This window comes from Megascapheus bottae, chromosome 18 (genome assembly GCF_031878675.1).
Source record: "Megascapheus bottae isolate mThoBot1 chromosome 18, mThoBot2.hap1, whole genome shotgun sequence".
NCBI classification, from domain to species: domain Eukaryota; kingdom Metazoa; phylum Chordata; class Mammalia; order Rodentia; family Geomyidae; genus Megascapheus; species Megascapheus bottae.
The window spans coordinates 23,143,283-23,163,416 of NC_143526.1; the positions used below are offsets into that span (position 1 = coordinate 23,143,283).

At 40.1% G+C, this 20,134-nt stretch overlaps 1 protein-coding gene across 3 annotated transcripts in view; it reads right to left on the bottom strand.

Annotated features, from left to right (window-relative positions):
* The window catches only part of Plcb1 (phospholipase C beta 1), a 652,247-nt gene that overhangs the window by 176,785 nt on the left and 455,328 nt on the right, over positions 1-20,134 (bottom strand). For all 3 annotated transcript variants that reach the window (XM_090352012.1, XM_090352011.1, XM_090352013.1), the window contains exons 12-16: positions 15,047-15,129; positions 9,989-10,073; positions 7,023-7,200; positions 2,857-2,924; positions 1,258-1,354 (exon numbers count right to left, since the gene is read on the bottom strand). In XM_090352012.1, coding sequence (XP_090208138.1) covers positions 1,258-1,354; positions 2,857-2,924; positions 7,023-7,200; positions 9,989-10,073; positions 15,047-15,129 — 511 coding nt within the window. The remainder of the gene's footprint in view (positions 1-1,257; positions 1,355-2,856; positions 2,925-7,022; positions 7,201-9,988; positions 10,074-15,046; positions 15,130-20,134) is intronic.

A 20,134-nucleotide genomic window follows, 5' to 3' on the forward strand; every position in this document is an offset into this window, starting at 1 on the left:
AAGATTTTAAAACGGAGTGACCTTTGAAAATTGCTCCTCTTTTAATCTCCCTCCTTCCAAAATTAAAACCACATTCTTTGCCTAAATACCAGATTCCATTTTTAGCCATCTCCTACTGTCTCCAATTTACTCTCAAAGAAACCCCAAGTGCTTTTCCTTTGATTCATTATAAATCATGTTCACGTAACTAATTATTTCTAGCATGCCTGCTAGTGACCACACAGTCAACAGATGTCAGTCGTGGGTTCTACAGAGCTTCAGTGCCATCTGCCCCTTCTCATACTTGGCTTTGTGGAATAAATTTTAACTAGTGAATCAGGAAAACTGACTTCACAGCTAGTGAAAGTTGTGGTACTATAAAGGTCACCATTTTAGAATATTGAGCACTGTGGTATTAGTTATGAGAATATCAAAAAATGCTGAAATGTTCTCTACAAATATGCTGAAAGCCACATTTCTATGGCTATGTAGATATAGAATGTCACACAATTAAGATGTTTTGGGCAAAATGATGCAACTTGGGGTTGAAGTATATCCATAAAGCCCCCCTTTTGCAGAGGCTGCTGTATTTCATCAAGCTTTCAGTTTTAATGAGCACACCTTCACAGGACTATTGTGTAAGGAAGTATTCTCTTTACTGTTAGTGTCTCACACGCCATGCAGGTGTGAGGGAGAACTTTCATAAAAGCCTCTCTTTTCTTGCCTGCAGGAAAAATGATACTTTTTGCACTCAGCATGGGTGTTTAGTGGGATCAAGAGATGTGACAGGATATTGGTTATATGGAATCTGGGAACACAGTTACCAAGATCATCCAGTTTTCTATCCCTTCCTTCTGTGGAATGGGTGTTTATTTTAATGGTATCCTTTACATCATGGATGAATTACATTATGTTCCAGCTACATAGAAGTGATGTTGATTTAATATCTTTTGGATAACCATGTTTGGTTTGTGGCTCCATTAAATATTTCAGAGGACAATCATGAGATACTTTCTCACCTGATTATTTTATCTATTAAATACATATAAGATAATATATCAAAAAATAGGTATATATATTTGTATATAATATATAAGCATATATACACAGTATACTTATACATAATATAATAAATATAGAAACATATATTTAAGACTTTGCCAGGACAGAATACTTCTACTAAAAGTCACATGCTCTTATCTATTTAGCTTGTATTTACAATGTATTTGCTTCATACTACATCTGGAGCTTTTTGTTTTCCTCCCAGGGAACACTTACTTTTTGAAATTTCAAATGACTCAAACTTGACAGGCTGAATATAGTTCACCAGGTTAGACATCTCCTCAGTGGCCATGGCCTCACTCCCAGCAGTGCCCTGGAAGCAGGAATGAAATGTTAAGTCCTGTCCAGAGTCAGCCTTGTGGCACTAAGGGTGACTTTCCCAGGGAGACGGTCACATGACCCAAAGCAGAAAACCAACCTTTCCTTTCTGGAAAAGAATGATTGCCAGGAGAAAGGCACCATGGGAGAAGGACAATGCATTCAGCCTCATCACCCCTTAGCAGAAGGCTTGGCATCAGACAAGATTCAAATTCCAGATTTTGAAAAATTTGCATCTCTAGAATGAGCTACCATGGAGGGGAGCCGTGTCCAATCAAAAGATTCACAGATATTTTATACGCATAGCTGGATGGTAATGTTCTACAATTTTAGAAAAATAATTCAACACATGAAAACAAAGCTGCACAGAAGAGAATTTCTCACTGGTCATCATACTGGTGAAAAAGAAATTTGGATTTGGGGTGGCATTTCTCAGAATTTCAGATTCAGAAGGGAATTTTTCAGGCTTCAGTCAGTCGCTTTACAAAAGTGAGGGGTGGCAGGAGGCGGTGCAGTGGGTGCTGGGAGGTGAGCCGGGAGTCCTATAAGCAGGAATGGAAGCTCCCAGCTCCCTCCCCAGAACTTGGGTCAGCACCTGCATTTTTAACAGTGCAAGGAGACTGAAGTTTAAGAGGTGAGCTGATTGATTATTTTCCCCACCTGGGAAAGGCAGGGAGTGTTGTGGTGAACTTTGCAGTTGTCAATAAGAAACATAGAAGATTAAGTTGTGGGAGTGGGTGGGGGTGGACTAAAAACTGCTTTCCCACTCAGTGTATCTACTAGACAAGGAGTTCAGGATTGCGTAGGGTTCATAGATTGGGTTCTACATTCAGACCATGTGATGTTAAAGGTCAGGCCAATTAGCTAGTTGCCATCTTGGACAAGTGACTTAACTGCTTTCTCTGCTTGAGTCTACTCGTTTGTCAGATGAAGGTGACATCGGTTCTTAAGGTACAGCGAGGTCATTTTGATAAGGAAATGAGTTCAATATATGAGCCAAAGATCTCAGAGCAATGCCTGGCACATAGTCAATTTTCGTGGTGCTTTTGCTCATATTGACTACTATAGATGATTTCCATAGAATTCATAAAAAGGAGAAAGTAATACAGCAGTAAAGTCACGGGTCAGTTCTCCATAGATCAAGCTAAGTTTTAAGGGGAAAATCATTTGATCTACCTCTGATCTGTTTCTAGGTTCAGTGCAATTAGTATTTTTGACATGACAGTGTGAGTTGAACATTTACCAATGGGTACTAGTGCAACATTTCTTCAAACTCTGTTATCTTCCAGAATTTGGATCCTTTGGCAATTCGTTAAAATTCCTCAAGTTAAACAAACAAGCAAATAAATGAAGTATTTTTTTTTTCCCACTAAAATGTTATGTGTTTACTTTTTCTCTCCACTAGGTGGCAAAAGAGATCATGGAATAGACCCAGAAAAGCTTAAGAGGCGGGGGAGCCAGTGACCTTCTTCCACACAGGGAGCCTCTGATACTCACCTCATCCATGGAGGATTTTTTACAGTCATCATCGTCGTCGTCATCATCACTCTCAGTATCAGCTTCCCCTGTAAAAATTTAACGAAAGAGCCTGACGTCAATGTTTGCAAGTTCAAAGCACTTTTATGAGCACATTACCAAAAACTGATTATAGAGAGTTCCTGGGAAATTGGACTTGCTGTTCGCTTTAAAAGTATTTGCCTTAAGGATTTAAATGCTAGCAGCTACAGATAATTACGCTGACATTTTGCACAGATTTCTCTCCCCCTGACCTAAGTTTGATTTATGAATCAAACTTTCCAAGTTCACCAACTCCCAAGTTCAGTTTAAAAAAATGCGTAACTGTCCTCTGTGTTCTTGCAAATTAGTGTCACCATGTACAGATTGCTTCCTGTGGCAGAGGTCTTATTCTGATGCCCATTCCGTGTTCAGAAGTAGGCTTTATGACAGTCATGTAGCCGATCAACTATCCTTTGGTCAAGCTTCCTTGTTTCTGAGCCTTGAAATTCTTTAGCTATTGCTCAGAGACTTTAAACCAGCCTTTTGGCCTTGAGGAAGTAAAAGATAAATGCCAGGGCAGGATTGTGGAGCCATGGATGTGAAATATGAGGGACTTGTCACCTAAACAATGCATATTCTTAGAAAAAGGCAGAATTCTGCTTAAAAGGGAAAAGTAAGGTGAATGAATGCTTCAAAATCATTATACTTGAAAACTCGACTCAGATCAGTGCTTGAGCTTGATACAATATAGTCTTTTCAACAGATCGATTTTCCCCTCCCTGTCTTTCGTCCTTGACACTCTGCTGAATATTTTTGTTTTATGAAATGCCAACACTGATGTGAATTATTTTATTCTTCAGAAACTCTGGGCTTCTGTCAGATGCAGTAATATCAATTAATATAGAAAATAATTTTAAGGGGCCGGGAGTTTGGCCCAGTGGTAGAGTGCTTGCCTAGCATGCACCAAGACCCGGGTTTGATTCCTCAGTACCACATACATAGAAAAAAGCCAGAAGTGGTGCTGAGGCTCAAGTGGTAGAGTGCTAGCCTTGAGAAAGTCCAAGGACAGTGCTCAGGCCCTGAGCCCCAGCCCAGGACTGGAAAAAAAAAAAATTCAAATAAAAGTAAAGGCAGTTTTCAGGCAGTAGTATCACCACGTGGCCAGTAGAGGACAGTATGAGCCAGACAATGAGGCTACTTGCATGGCTCCACCCAAGCTCCAAGCAGCTGCAAATTCTCCACTTCTGGATGTGAGCAGTGGAAACCTATATAAATTAAATCTACATAAATTTATATATTAAATCTATATAAATGACTCATGCCCACCGTACTGCCTTCCAAGGAGCTCAGAGATGTTTGTCTTTGGCTGGCAAAACTCAATGGTTGAACAAAAGCAGATGCATCTGTGAATTATCTTTAGAGGGAATGATTTCTGGGACCAGTAAGAGTTATTTATAGCTTGTTTATGAAAGACACTTTAGGATGCCAATATTGTGACAACTGAATCAATCATATTTTGACTAGAAAATTATCTTATTCTACTAGAGACATGTTTTGGACTTGACTTTTAAAATGTTTTGTTTTGTTTCTAAATATTCTAAGTTTTGCCTCCAAGTTTGTTACATCATCTCTCAATCACAGGGTAAACTGTTTTTCTTTTATACCTATACTCAAGGCTTCGAGACCCACTTGGCATTTTTTTTTTGTTCCAGACTGAGTCTGTTCCACTTGAAACACATCTTCCATTGCTTGCTTCTTACTGGTTAATTGGAAATAAACATCTCATACCTTTCTGCCCGCGCTGGCTTCACAGCATGACTTTCAGATCTCAGCCTCAAGAGTAGCTAGGATTACAGGCAAGTGCTACTGGTGCCAGGCTTTTAAAAAATCTTTTAATCAAGAAAATTGAAAAGTGCTGGCTGCGGCTGGTACAAAATGCCTCATGGGACATGACAGGCTATCAATCATTTCCAATATCCAGTGGGATCATTCTTTGGTTTATTTGGAAAGGAAAACATTTTTTTAATTACTATAAGAGCATAGATTAATTTTCAGTCACATTATTTTTTAAATTAAATATATAGTTGTACATATGTTTGAGGTTCTCTTGTAAGTCATATGAGGAATCTTGAAGGAATGTTGTCAGGTTATATTTTAAAAACAAAACAAACGCTTTTTCTCTTGACCCTATTTCTTTAAGACTAGTGTCCTGGCTGAATGCTGAATCCTGAATAAGACACTTAGCCAGCCGATCCCATGATAAGACAAGGAGCTCTGATCCACTTCATGGTCTTCAAGTAACTTTAGCTCCCAATCCTGCTACTATCTATAAACTAAAGGATAAATCAGCAACACTCTGTATTCAGGGATGTATCTGCATATTAAAATGTCCAGAAGTTTCCATGAAAATAAATAAGGATTGCGCAATGGACTGGGAGTTTGCTTCCGAAACCCACGGGAAATTACTGACAGATTGCTGCTGTTCATTCTGGGTGTGAAGCAATCACACTCCTGGCCTGCACACAGCACACATCCCTGTTATTTGTGTTGAAGCACTCCGGTTAACAAGAGGGGAGAGAGTGCTTGGTAGCAAGAAAGGCAGATGGTCAACGCTGAAATGTTCCTGTTACTTATGCCCATGATTTTACCCCCACTTTGGCAGACATACAAAATGAATTTGTTGTCATGTTTTAAACTAAATAAAGCATTTTTTAACCTAAAACCAGAAAAAAACAAAACAAGATAAAAAAAAACACCTAAAAAACAAAACCAAGCAGCCATCTACAAGGGATGACCTGATTTGCTGACTATCACTGGAAGGACAAAAATATGAGGAAATCGGTGGTCTCTACTCATAATCATTTCAGAAAGAATATTCTTGCTAAATGTGAAAGTTTCCAAAAAGCTAACCAAAATGGTGTGACAATGCTGGAAAGGCCCAGAAATGAAACAAAATCCTTTCAAAGAGTCATGTTATATAATGTCTGCCGATGATGATGATGATGATGATGATGATGATGATGATGATGATGATGATGATGATGATATGATGTGAAGCAAAATGATAAGGACAATTGGCAAGGGGTACAGAAAAGCAGAAGAAACCATCAATCAGATCGCTTGAGGTATAGCTTAGTGGTAGAATATTTGCTTTACATCCATGAGGATCTGGGTTGGTACCCAGCATTGCCTTTCACAAAAAATGTTGGTTGACCAAATTTATACTTTATTTTTTAAGTTGCTTTAGAGACTGCTAGGCATCAGTGACTCAGACCTAGGGTCCTCAGGAAGATGAGAATTGAGGGTTGCGGTTTGAAGCCAGCCTGGGCAGGAGAATCTGTGAGACTCTTATCTCCAATTCAGCACCAAAGAACAATATATTTCGATGGGGAAAGACGGATAATGAGTATCAATCAGTAGCCTTGGTAGATAATCAAAGTGATTTTGCCATGCCACAATTTTTTCAAAAGCTTGTAGAAAGTAAAGAGAGTTGAGATGCCCAGAACTCTTTGCTTGCTTTCAGTAAAGATCTGACCCCAGTTCTGCTGCAAACGCTTCTCAGGAAGACATTTAAAATCATGTAGTGACTCAAGAGGTTATTTGCTTTGCATAAGGTGGAAGCCATAATAATATCCTCTCCAAAATACCCACGTCTAGTGAACATGTTGCCTTGCCTAGCAAAAGGAACTTTTCCAACCGGGAGATGAGAGACCTGGCTATCTGGGTGGGTTTGAGAGGAAGTGATAAGAAATATAAAGCAGGAGTTTCCCAGTGCAAGTCAGAGGGACATGTGACTTCACAAGGAGGGCTAGTGAAATGCCACATTGTTGGCATTCAAGCAGGAGGGAGGGGGCTGTCAGCCAAGGAATGTGGGTGGCCTCTAGAAGTGGGAAAAGCAAGGAAACACATTTTTACTCCCTTAAGATTTCCAGAAAGGACTACAGCCCTTGTGCCACTTTGTGGGTTTTTCGGAAGAGGCCTACAGACTTTTGGACCTATAGAACTGGGGGAAGGGGTCTGTGTATTATCAAGTCAGTAAGTTTGTGGAAGGAAGAGAAAACCGGTGCTGCTTAAAATGGTGCCAGAATAGGTGTGCATCATTTTGAGCTAATTTCAAGGCAGTGATTCTCAGAACCCACATATGACACGAGCCCACCAGTTCTCACCAGCTCCTGGAGATGAGGGCTCAAACACGCTGGAAGAATCGCTGCATGTGTTGGAGGCCTGTTCTGACAGCTTCTTCTTGCCGCTGCCTTCGGATGACTTGTGAGATTTCTTCTTGTTTTTTACCAAAATTTTGTACATTAAATCCATCGGACTTGGAAGGGGAACTCCGGATTCCAGCTAACAAAAAGAAAAACACAGTTAAAAAAAAAAATCTTGCTTTTTCCTTTAAGATTTCTTTCATCCCCAATCCTCAGACCAACATCAGGCTCTAGGACTTTCTAGATTAATTTTTTACCACCTTCCACGTATGTTCTGCAGGCAGGCTGGTTAATAGTGACATCCTCTGCCCGCTCCCTATTTTCTTTTCTTTTCTTTCTTTTTCTTTTGGGTGGTGGGGCTTAATTTGGCCTGGGCACTGTCCTTGAGCTTTTCAGCTCAAGGCTACAGCCCAACCTCTGAGCCAAGCCCCACTTCCCATTTTCTAGAGGTTAATTGAAGATAAGAATCTCAGGTCCTTTTGTGCCTGGGCTGACTTTGAACCTTGATCCTCCCCTTACATCAAAGACATATTTGTATTACTGTACTATAATTTTCCACTTAAAGAAATCTATATAAATAAGACCATAGAGATCTATTGGGAGATTGGGTCTATTAAAACTTGAACTTTCACGGATTTGTTGTTGTTTTTTTTTTTTCCCCCAATGGATGATATAAATCCAACCACTGTGATTTCCAGTAGGTAAGAAAATCCTAGCCTAGTTTGAATTTTCAGAGGTCTGAAATCAGGTATCTGACAGGAAGAATTTGTAAAGTAGAGCTGTCGTTATTGAAATCACCTCTACAGATGTACCTTTTTTTTGTGGGTCATGGGGTTTGAACTCTGGGTGTGGGTCCCTGAGCTCTTCAGCTCAAGGCTACTGCCTTACCCCTTGAGCCAAAGCCCCACATCCCATTTTCTAGTAATTGATTGGAGATAAGAGTCTCATGGTCTTTAGTGCCCAGGCTGGCTTTGAACTGTGATCCTCAGATCTCAGCCTCCTGAGTAGCTGGGATTATAGGTGTGAGCCACCATGCTTGGCTCCAGATGTAGTTTTAACCAGTCAATTCACATCTTGAACAAGGTGACTCAACTGCACACCTCCTTGATGTCACAGAGATGGATCTGGTGGTTTTGGCTTTCCTTCTAGCCCCGAGATTCAAGCTGCCATATTGGGTTGGCCATATTCTATTGTTTCATGCTTTTCTATCTAATGGGGAAATTGATTTCCCATGAGAGGTTGATTATGAGATACAGTATTGATGAGCAAGAGTACACACCACAAGATGGGTTTGTTTTTAGAAAGTCTATTGAACTCCGGTAAGCCCAATTTCATTCTTTGTTTGCAATGAGTCTGGAGATGGGTAGGAACTCACTTAAAGATGCACAAGATTGTGCCAAAAGTTCCACAAGGGAAAAGGCCACTTGAGGACATTCCTGATGCTTCCCTTCCTAAAGCAGGGATTTGATGGTTAGTAGTTTAGGGTCCCTTTACTCCAACCAGAAAGAAATCATGAGTAGGCTGGGAGAAAGCTCATCTTGTGTTGACAATCCTCTGTCCTTGAATGCCCAAGACCTTCTGGTTGGACTGGCAGACCAATAGCTGAACAGCTCTAAGTCCTGAGAGCCTAAGAGTCTTAGTACCAAGAGTACATGAGTCTCTTGGTACTCATGTTGGAGGCTTGTTGCTCTGGGCTTTAACCACCAGTGCCCCTGCCACTTGGAATCTTTGGCTTTCCAGGGGCAGTGAGTAGCAGCAGCAGGCAGAGTTTGCTAGAATCAAATTTCTGAGCAGGCCCCTGGTGTTGGTACTTCTGACTCTTAAAGTGGGTAAAGTTAGAGTTCTTAGGCTTGGGATGTTTGAACTCTGCAAAGCTTTAGGTGTGGAAGCTCCCTGGAACTCTTCCAGCAACTGGATCTACAGTTTCTCATCATTAGCTCTTCTTAGCCTTTACTTCCTGCCTCTGTGCAAGTATTCAGCCACTTTCTGAAAGCTAATGCAGCTGCTAATTCTGCTATCACCATGTTGCCAGTGTTCCTGCTTTGCTGCCATCTCTTCTTCACATCACCAGCTCAGTATGCTCTATTAATGATGACAATGAAGAGCAGGAAAGAAAGGCCACTCGAGAGAAGCCTTTAATTAGCGTATAATATCAGGGAACAGCATTGGTGGGTATCTCCCAATGGACTCAAAACCGTGAGCTCAACAGTCTGCTGCATATATGGCCACAGTGGGCCCTGCCAAGAGTGTTTCCACCAATTAGGACCCAGTCCTTCAAGCAAATGCAGGGTTGCATGTGTACCAATCAGAGGCCTTCTTCTAGGCTACCCAGGGAAGTCCTTTCTGCTTTAGCCCAAATAAAAATATCCCCTAGTGTTCACAGAGGTTTGCATGTAAAGTATTAGGGGTAAGCTGTTCTAAGTGGCTGTATTTGGAATGGTGCCTTCTGAACATGGAGTTATGTTTTGGCAGTGAGTAGCTGTGGTTGCAATGTAGTTTCCTCGAGGCATCCTCACAGTTACAAAAGCCCCTGGGTTGCCATCCATTTGGTCTAGTTAGCCTCCAAAGTGGGCCTGTTTGACTGACAGTCCTTAAGAGGCAACAACTGTCAACTGGGAAATCAAATCTTCCTGGTTCCATCTTAACTTACTTAAAGGGAAATTAACTTTAAAAGATGCATTGTCAATGCTTTCACAGTACTTAGTGCTCTGACTTAGCCAAATATCCTTGTGGAGAGTATGGGTCATTTTTTTTTCCTGTCTCATGACTGTAACAGTAGAAAGCCTAAGTTCTACCTCAAAGCTACATGCAAAGGTAAATACAAGTAGGCAGCAGGCAGCAGGGAGATGCTGAGAAGAGAGTCAGAAGGAAGTAAGTCTCTCCTAACTCCAGTCCTTCCTTCAAGGGCAAGCATTAGAACTTCTTACCGGGTATTTTTCCAGTGGCTCCATGAGAAGGGCATCCCCAAAGATCAGTCGGCAATATTCTGCCATCTTGGCTTGCTGTTTTGGCCTGGAAGAGAACAAGAAAAAAAAAAAGGCAAGTGGGTCTTTATCACACAAAGGGGTCATCCCCTAGGTCTGTCATTCAGGGTTGGTTTCTGTCATTTCAGCCCCTTGTTCTGACTTAGGTGAATTTAAGCAACACATTAGGTCCAGTAGTATGAACCCGAGGTGAAGAGGAGAGAAGGATTGCCTGTAGATGAATTCCTCGTGGAGCAGGTTCTTATGGTTTTATTTGTTGATGCTACAAGTCAGCTGGATGACACTTGCAGGGTGGATTGTTTAATGGATTTAGGCCAGTTTTTGCATGGAATTTATCAGCCTGACAGCTAAAGAGAGTTATAAGGAGGAAGGAGAAGAAGATGGTGAACCATCAAGAGAGAAATGGGGAGAGAGCCTCAAATGGGAGAAAGGTATCTGCCTGTAATGTGTGTGTGTGTGTGTGTGTGTGTGTGTGTGTGTGTGTGTGTGTGTGTATGAAGAGATTTCAGATATACACTATCATGCCCAGCATGTCCGTAAGTCTTTAGCACAACAGAGTGAAGCTGAGGAAGTATGCATCTGGGAAAGCTGCCAACAGGAGCCTGATGTGACAGGTCAAGGCTGGAGAGGCAGTGAGTGTTCTTTGAACTGAGCTCCAGATTCTATCAGCTGATCCAGATCAATAAAGCAAGCACAATTCTAACTGTTCTTGGAATGGGACAAAGAGTATTTTGGATTATGGAAGGAAGTAATGGCTGTAAATGCCTTTGAAAGGCTATCCAAGCTAAGCTTGTATAAGGTGATCCTAATGGTAGAAAGATATCAGGTGCTGATCTGGGCGATCTTAAATGGATGTGGTCTGCCTGGTAGTTTCCAAATCAGAGTCTGAGATAACGGAAATGAGACTTGTTGACACTAAAGGAACACCTGAGTCCTTAATGCAGAAAGTGATAAGGCCAGGAACTCAGGTCATTGGTTCATAAATAGGATGCTTTTGAGCCTACATTTTGAACAAGTCTGTGGATAATTCTGATGGACATGATCAATGGACCACAGTGTTTGACTCTAACGTTGCATTCAGATCACTTGATAAAAATGATGGATTGGACACAGAATCCAGGGGTAAGGCTTCCCACCAGGAATGCAGAGGCTTCTTCAAGGTATCTGGACCACAATCTCCAGAGCAAGGAGATAGCTGAGATAGGGAGAGCAAGATGTAGGTGTCCAAGAAAAAGAGAATACTGCTACTTAGCACTGTTCATGCTCTCAGCAAATTCATATGAAAACAGCAAACCAAATGAGAAAAGACAGAGGAAAACAAAGTGACTGTAATTGCAGGTCAGAACCATAGAAATGAACGGCATTAACATTGCCTTTAGCATTGCAATTAGGCATTAACATTGCAATTAGCAAAAAGAAAGAGGAAAAAAAAATCCATGAGGTTTTTAGAATGTCAACATCAGCTACCATGGAGATAATGTGAATTCACAAATGTGTTGTGAACTTCAAGCCAAAGTGGGTGTATCTAAACCTATGAAACATACACGAATGTATAAGCAAAGAGGTTAGGTTTCTGTCAAGTAAAAATAAATCAGAATCCTGTATAGATGAAGAGTCTGTAACTCATGGAAATTAAAGATTTTGGCAAAAAACCAAAACTAAAACAAAAAAGTCAGTTGTTTGTGGACAACTCAGAGCTAATGGCTAGTTAAATTCAGTGTCAGATTCTGCCTATGAAAACATTAGTTCACAGATTGAAAGTGAAATATCAGAGACAAATAGGACATAAAACACTTTCATTTAATTTTTTTTTTCTGTTGCTGGTCTCAGGGCATGAGCTCAGTCACAAGCCTTGGGCACAAGCCATGAGCTTTTTGCTCTCTACCACTTAAACAACAGCTTCCTTTTTGGCTCTTTTTTTTTTCTGGCAGTTAAATGGAGATAAGAAGCTGGTCTTGAACCACCACCCTTAGATCTCAGTCTCCTGAGTAGTTAGGTTTACAGGTGTGAGCCACTGGTTCCACAAAGGACTCTTAAAAAAAAAAAATTCTCAACTTCTAGAAAGAATGCAGAGGTGACAAAGGTCAAGAGTCTGCATTTGAAGTGTTTTTGGTAGGCTGGGAGCAGCAGGTAAGAAGGTAAAGGACAGCTAATGGCAGAATCTTCTTTATCATTCATGGAGAGGTGATTTCAAATATCTGGAGTTAAAACAGTATTATAAAATCTAATAGATTTCTTTCAGTTCTTGTCTCCCCCCCCCTCCCGCCCCTGCCGCAGTGTGATTTTGGTGATGTGGGTTAAATTAGTGGAAATCAGATTTTTGAATCTGGCATTTCATAGAAACAACCTACAGGAGATTACATTGTTTTACCACAAAGGGCAAGCTGGTTTTGAGATTATGTTTCTGAGTTAGAGGGATGAGAAGGATTCAAGGTCATATGAATGTTAATGAGAAAGAAAGGACTGAGACATGAAAAATGGTCTCTATCTCACAGGCTGGAAACCAGGAAAGGTGACCTGCAAGTCAATAGAAGAAGTTTACCACTGAAGAGAGAGTTCCACTCTTTTCTGTGGCTATGTGATATCCCTCCCAGACTTGTGCCTGAGCAATTTTGATATCTGGAACTGAAGGAGAAAGGAAATACAAGGCAAACCATCTTTTTCACACAGCAAGTTCATCTTTCGGTCTTTGGCTATCACTAGATTACTTTAATGGTTTGGTATACAACCGTGGTGGCCCGGAAAAGCTATTTTTCCGTCTTCTTTTGCAAGTATGAATTAACTGATAGACTTTCCGTAGCTATTTTTCTATACCCAGAAAGGACAGAATGCTAACCTTACATTATTTTTGGCTTTTGGGACTGACTAGACATTTGTGTTACTTTGCAATGCTCTTGGACCTCTGCATGACTGGGTAGGAAAAATAGCGCAAAAAAAGTAGATCCTGTGGCTGAGGGTCACAAGCCATGTAAGTGTGGATATTTCTGGACTAGTGCCTCATTGATGATCTGATGGTCATAACCTCATGTTTTAGAGGCTTATGATAGGTTTAGAAGATGGTGCTGATTCGGGGCAGGAGTTCTGAAGTTAGGCTAGCTGGATTTGAATCCCACTCTGTTATGTTTTAGCTGCAGCACCTCAGCACGTACTTTGGGATTCAGTTTCTCCATCTATAAAAAGGGACAAGCGGTAATGGTTATTCTGAGCCGCATGTGGGTTTGTGGAAGGGTTGCATGAGCTCAAATACCTGGCAGATCTTCTGGGCTAAAAATACTTGGTCAAAAAAATGTTAGGATCTTGCTGGTGGTAGTAGGTGTTGATACCTCTCTATCTCCCTCATGGCTGAATTCCCTGTAGCAGGTGATAATTCAGAATACAACCATAGTGCTAGGCTTGGTGGCTCATGCCTGTAATCCTAGCTACTCACAAGGCTGAGATCTGAGGATCACAGTTCAAAGCAGCCTGAGCACCAAAGACCATGAGACTCTTATCTCCAATTAACAACTAGAAAATAGGAAGTGGGGCTGAGGCTCAAGGAGTAGGGCTATAGCCTTGAGCTGAAGAGCTCAAGCCCCATTACCCTCCTCCCCCAAAGAAAAGCCCAATACAACCATAGTCTTCCATTTGTTGTAGTTCAACTAGAATTATACTTTTAAGAAAATAACTATGCTGGATCCCTTTACTTAAACCTCACATTGATAAATGTGGAAACTACCATCCCAGTGAGAAAACTGGCAAAGCATTGTCTCAACCCAATGACAATCAGATGGATAGAAATTCAAAAGAGCTCTGACAAAGTCACATGCAGCTAAGAGTGGTTGCAGCAAATGAGGTATTTAATGCAGCCACTAAAAAGGTGATCCTTTCTGTTAGAAGATAAACAACATTGGGACAGAATAAATTGCAGTCTTTCCAACTGACCTCAGAACTGTTAGAAAAAACCTGTGTGCCAAATGATTACATCACTTATTAGATAAATGGCTCATAATGAAACAGCATCAAGAATGAGCTATGAAATATAGTAGGATTTCCAGGGAGCAATCTAGAGAGACAGATAAAAATTTTGATCTGTGCTTCTTTAAAGTTTTGTAATTTTTTTCTTAATTTTGTTAAATGAATGGTAGAAGATATTGCAAAGTGAATTAGATGAAGAAAATCAGTAGACAGGGGAAGACTCTGCATAAAAAGGAGCCAAAACAGGACAAGTTGCTCTGAGGTGAGAAATATTGGTGGGACTCTGATAAGAAGAGGGCTTCACAAGGGCTCAAGAGATGAATGATGGCTCCTGGGGTGTATTCTCTGACTAAAACTTTGCTTCCATTAGCCTGTTCTCAATAGAGATAAAATTGTTTCTGGGGAGGTGCTTCCAAGTGAGAATCTAATAAACTGATGTACACATTTAAAATATAAATGTGTCTCTTGCTTTTATTTTGTGATAAAAAGAATATAAATAGTATGCCCATATTCCCTTTCCTTGGTGTGGCTCAACAATAAATGAAGGCTATTTTGGAGCAGGAAAGCATTTACTAATAAGGGGAAAGCAATGGAAAGGTAGGTGGATCATTTGATGGATGGAGTTCTTTGGAGGAGTAACAAGGCAGAATAGAACTTTCAGCTTTCTCCCTACAACCACACAGGTACAACAAGACTGGCAAGGTTGACCGTTAATTTTTATGCAGTAGAAGAAACTAATGAAGGATGGTTATAAAAGTGGCTATTGCATTCCAGATCTGCCACAGAGATGTATGTTATGTACTAAAATACATTCCAATACACTGTAAAAAGATGTCCTTAGTTTAAGTCATCTGATGGCATAAAAGCAAATCCCACAAATCCAATGAATTATGTAAGTGGCCTCATGACTTAAGAAAAGACAAAAGCATGCTCCTACTTAGTACAGAATGGTGGAAGAATACCATTAATGATTCTCCATTATAATGAACAATTATTAAAATGGTTGCTTGGGGAAAGGACTTGCCCCTAAATGTATGGAATACTTACGAATCCACATGGTTCTCAAATGACAGGAGAATGGGGAAGGGTGAAGTCTTAAATGCACACTCAGCAATAGCTTCGATCACTTCCTGAAAATGAGAACATATGTAATTCAGTATCCAACAGGTGTTTTTTCTCTCTCTTTTTTAATGTACAGGTTTTTTTTTCTTTTAGAGATTAAAGCCATTAGCATGGTGGGTTTTATTTGCTTGTTGGTTTGTTTGCTTTGGTGGTGTTGGGATAGAGCTCAGGGTCTTATGTATGCATGCTCTACTACTAAGTTACACCGTAGTCCCACCTCTTGTCCCCAAGGTGGTTGCTTTAATTTATAAAATTGTTTCAATTGGCCTTAAATGACACCAAGGAGTTATGACAAGTATCATCCTATAAAAATGCCAGATTCTGGATTCTAACCAGAAAAAGTCTCAATTTTGATGGATAGGGAGGTACAATTATGGAAGTTGTGAAGAAGGAAGATTCTTCCGGGTAAATTGACATGTACCTGTATTCCCACTATGAGGGAGGATGATATAGGATGGTTATGAGTTTGAGGCTGGCCTGGAATACATAGTGAGATTCTGCTCCAGAATAACTAAAAGAAGATGAGGTGACGGAGAAGGAAGAAGACAGGATTTTTCTCTTTATTAATTATATTTTATATTTTTTAAAATGAAAGAAATGTAATACATTATAAACTCAGGGACAACCTGAGTAGGCAAAAGTTTCACCCATTATTTCTCCTTCTGTTTTTTAGTTGAGGAAATATATATTTGTACTGAATAATTGAGAAGATTAGAACTCTCTCTCTTTTTAAGATAGATCACTTATAGCATTTTCTCATATTTTCATCTATTCTGTTATATATGTATATGTATATAGTGACTTAAAATTAATTACAGTTCATTCTCAATTGGTATTTTTAAAGTTGGTTTTAAGACATAACTGAGATATGTTTGGGCACATGCAGTGTTTTAATTCAATCATATTTAGATTGTTATTCAAGCACAGTTATTCAAGCATCATGCCAATAGAATATAATTTCAGCACTGCAACAACAACCTGTGAGGCCAGAAGTCACGTCTCTTCACTAAACTCTACCCCAAAGCAATTACTGCTCTGCAAACACCAAGTTAATGTGTATTAAAACTTCTTCAGATTTTCCTATTCCAAATGTTCTGTTTTTTGGTTTGCATATGTGTGTGTGTGTGTGTGTGTGTGTGTGAGAGAGAGAGAGAGAGGGGGGGGGAGGGAGGAGAGAAGAGAAAATGAAGGAGAAGAAGAAGGAGGAGGAGGAAGAGGAGGAGGAGGAGGAGGAGGAGGAGGAGGAGGAGGAGGAGGAGGAGGAGGCGAAGAAGAAGGGAGGGGGGAGTATCGGAGCTTGAACTTAGGGCCTTGTCCTCTTGATTAGCTTACTTAATTAAAATGGGAACTCTATCTCTTGAGCCATACCTTTAATACCTCTAGTTTTGCATGTTGCTGGCTAACTGGAGATGGAATCTCAAGAATATTTTTACCTGGGTTTGAACCACAATCCTCTAGGTCTCAGTCTCCTGAGTAGCTAAGATTATAGATGTGAGCCAAGAGTGCCCAGGTCCAGACATTTCTTAATTATAAAATGTATATATAAATGCAATCATGGGATATGTGACTTGTGGTGTCTGGTATCTTTCACACAGTTATTTGTGTTGTAATATGTTTCACCATTTCCTTCATCTATCTATCTATCTATCTATCTATCTATCTATCTATCTATCTATCTATCTGTTTTTGCCAGTCCTGACACTTGAACTCAGGGACTGAGCACCGAGCACTGTCCTTGGGCTTGCTCAAGGCTGGCACTCTACCATTTGAGCCATTGCACCACTTCTGGCTTTTTCTGTGTATGTGGTACTGAAGAATTGAACCCAGGTCTTTGTGCATGCAAGACAAGCATTCTACCACTAGGCCAAACTCCAAGCCCCCATCCACCTGTAATTTTATAAATATATTTCATAGATGGTGGTGTAACTCAGTGATACAGAGCTTGCCTAGCAAGTTCAATCTCGTGGGTTCTACCCCAAGAATTCAAAAAACTGGCAATGGCTAAAGCTTCAATAAGTATATAAGACTCTAGAATACTAGAAGTATATTTGTGTTTTGTTTTGTTTTTCATTTTTTTTTGTTTTGCCAGTCCTGAGGCTTGAATTCAGGGCCTGGGCACTGTCCTTGAGCTTTCTCAAGATTAGCGCTCTACTACTTGAACCACAGTACCACTTCTAGCTGTTTTCTGTGTATGAGGTACTGAGGACTCTAACCCAGAGCTTCATGCATGCTAGGAAAGCACTCTATACTAGGACATACTCCGGGTCCCAGAAATAGATTTGATTTAGTCAATTCTCAACAGTTAGAGACTGGTGTACTTTTCTAGGAATGGATTTTCAGAGTAGGAACTTACTAAATGAGAGAATTTGAACTGTTCCATACTCTCTCACATATCTCTAAGTTACTTTTCATTTTACAATGCCTAGACTGGACTGTAACACACATTCACCTACTGGGTACATTATTTTTCAAAAAAGTGTCTATTTAACTGGTATTGAGATCAATCTCATTTATTGTTTAATTAGAACATCATCAATACCATTTAGGTTTCATATTTGCATACACTGGTGTTCAGCTGAATACTTTATTTGTACCCTTTCCCTAAGTAGAGATTTCTACTTTCCTTCTTCAAGCCCAACCTTCTTCTATTCTCTTCTCTACCTTTTCTGTATAATACATAGCTTTCTTTACAGCTATGCTATTAAGCTACTTCACTTGTCCCAGAGTATAAATAAAGCTTTCTAATTCTGCACTAAATTTGCATATATCATCTCAGAAGAATCTGCCTGCATGGAGCAGGAAGCATGGCTCTTACTGTTCCTTAGAAGTGAACTCACAGATTGCCTTTCACTCATAATCAATTTAAACTTTTGTGGTAGTCAAGGCCATCAAACTAAGTGCACTATAAATAGAAAGGGACACCAAAATGTGACATTCTTTATTTCATTTATGTGTGCACGAGCTGCTGGTTCAAATAGGCTTGTGTTTGATTCTTCACTCTTAAGTCTTACAAGCTGGGTGACCTTGAGGAAAATCTCCCCATGCCTCTATGCATGGGCTTGCTGATCTGTAATGCTGCTTCTCATAGCTCCGTTGGGAGGATTCAGGAACAGGAAGTAAAGGCAGTGATTTTCATGTTGGACAGATATTCTCAAACCCACTGTGTTTATGTGCTTTGCTCTCTTCATTGACTCTCATCCTTGCCTCTTGGGCTCAAGAGTTGCATTTAATACGTTGCATTAGACAGACAACAAACATAATGAATGTTAATTTCATTATGTATTTTAGATAGATGTTTCATGCTACTAACATCCCATAAGGAAAATATTTCTACTATATAACATGTTGTAGACTTAAGGCTCAGAGAAATTAAGCGACTCACCCAAGGTCACTTAGAAGAGATTCCGAGATTAAATCCTAGGAACATTTCTAAGATCACTTCTCACATGCTTCAGAGCTCCCATGGGGGCCTACAAAAGCCTGGATTGTGGGCAGTTGCTATGTAGTATGGACTTTTGGTACTTAGAGTTGACGTGGACACCACAAACTGAACATGAGAGGCCCCACAGCTTCCATCCCTCATGACAACTTTGTCCTATCCCCAGCTTAATAAAAATTTCCTTGTCTAAAGAACATCATGACCGTTACAGTGATAGAAAGAAGGTGTATTCTTTGGCTTTCTGGGTTTCCATTGTCAGGTTTATCACTTCTGTTTATAGGGTCCCCACTGCCAGGTGTACTGTTTTGTGGATTGAATATTTATACTCACCCTGGGAAGTAGGCACTGTTATCTCTACTTTTCTGCTAAGAACATAGGTGTGGATTGATAAGGCAGCTTTCCCAAGGTCTGATAGCCAGTAGATCAGAGAGAAGGCATGGAACCAAAGAACAAATGGCTGGAGCACTCAACTCGTACACTCGCCTTGCCTCATACTCTCTGTCCTCCCTTCTCCACAGCCCTTTCCTTTCCCATTTCTCTGTGTCTATCTCTCCCCCTCTTACAATAACTTCAGTTACCTATTTAGCAAGTATTTCAAATGATTGGATGGAAGAAGACTTTTTCTGAGTTTCATTGAGTAATTTTAGATGGGAAAATTTTATTATTCATAGAATAATAAAATTAATAACAATTTTAATAATATATTTTCCAGGAAGGCTTTTTTGCCTTGGGAATATTTCATAGGATATATATAATTGAGCAGGATAACAAAACTGGTGCCATTCTTTCATAGATGTGTTAATAAGTGGACATTAGATAGGAACATTTATTCTTCATTTGCTGCTCCTTCCCCAACCCTAACTAGTGTTCAAGGATTTTTAGCACTGCTTTCAACCACCTATTAATGATACATTTCAATTACTAACCTCCAGGGTAAAGACTTGCCCTTGAAACCCTTTTTCTTAGCAGCAGGAAATAGTTGAATATTCATTCTGTGTGTGCATTCATGGAGCTGCTGTGAAATGGCACCTGAGACTCTGATTATTTCTCCTCAGGGATGTAAGGAAGTCTTACTTTCAGAAATGTTCACTTTGACAACATTCTGATATGGCTTCACCCTTGATTTTTCCACATTACTCAGTTTTCTATCCTATACAAATGTTGGTTAAGAGGATGCCTCTTGAGTGGATCCAAAGGGCCAGTCCTGGATGGAACAGAGTGAGGGATGTCCAGTGTGATGAAGGAGATGGTTGAGTGGGAACAGAGAGAGAATGAAACCCAAAGGTGCATTAATAGGCTATGACCATAAGAAAGACGAAAACAATAAGGCCCAGAAACCAAGGAATGGATATATGGGATAAACAGTAAAGATAGCCAGGCTCTTAGGCCCATGTCTCTTTTCCCAGACCATAACCTTTTTCCTTTGGCCCATATTATAAATAGGCCAATAAGAATTCTTGCTTAGGGGGCTAGATTGCATATAAGTGTTTCAGATCAAATGTCCTGAAAGGAGATAAAGGATGAGACAATAAAATTTTGCAATCAGTTCATTTTGCTGCCAGCAATTCAGCCTA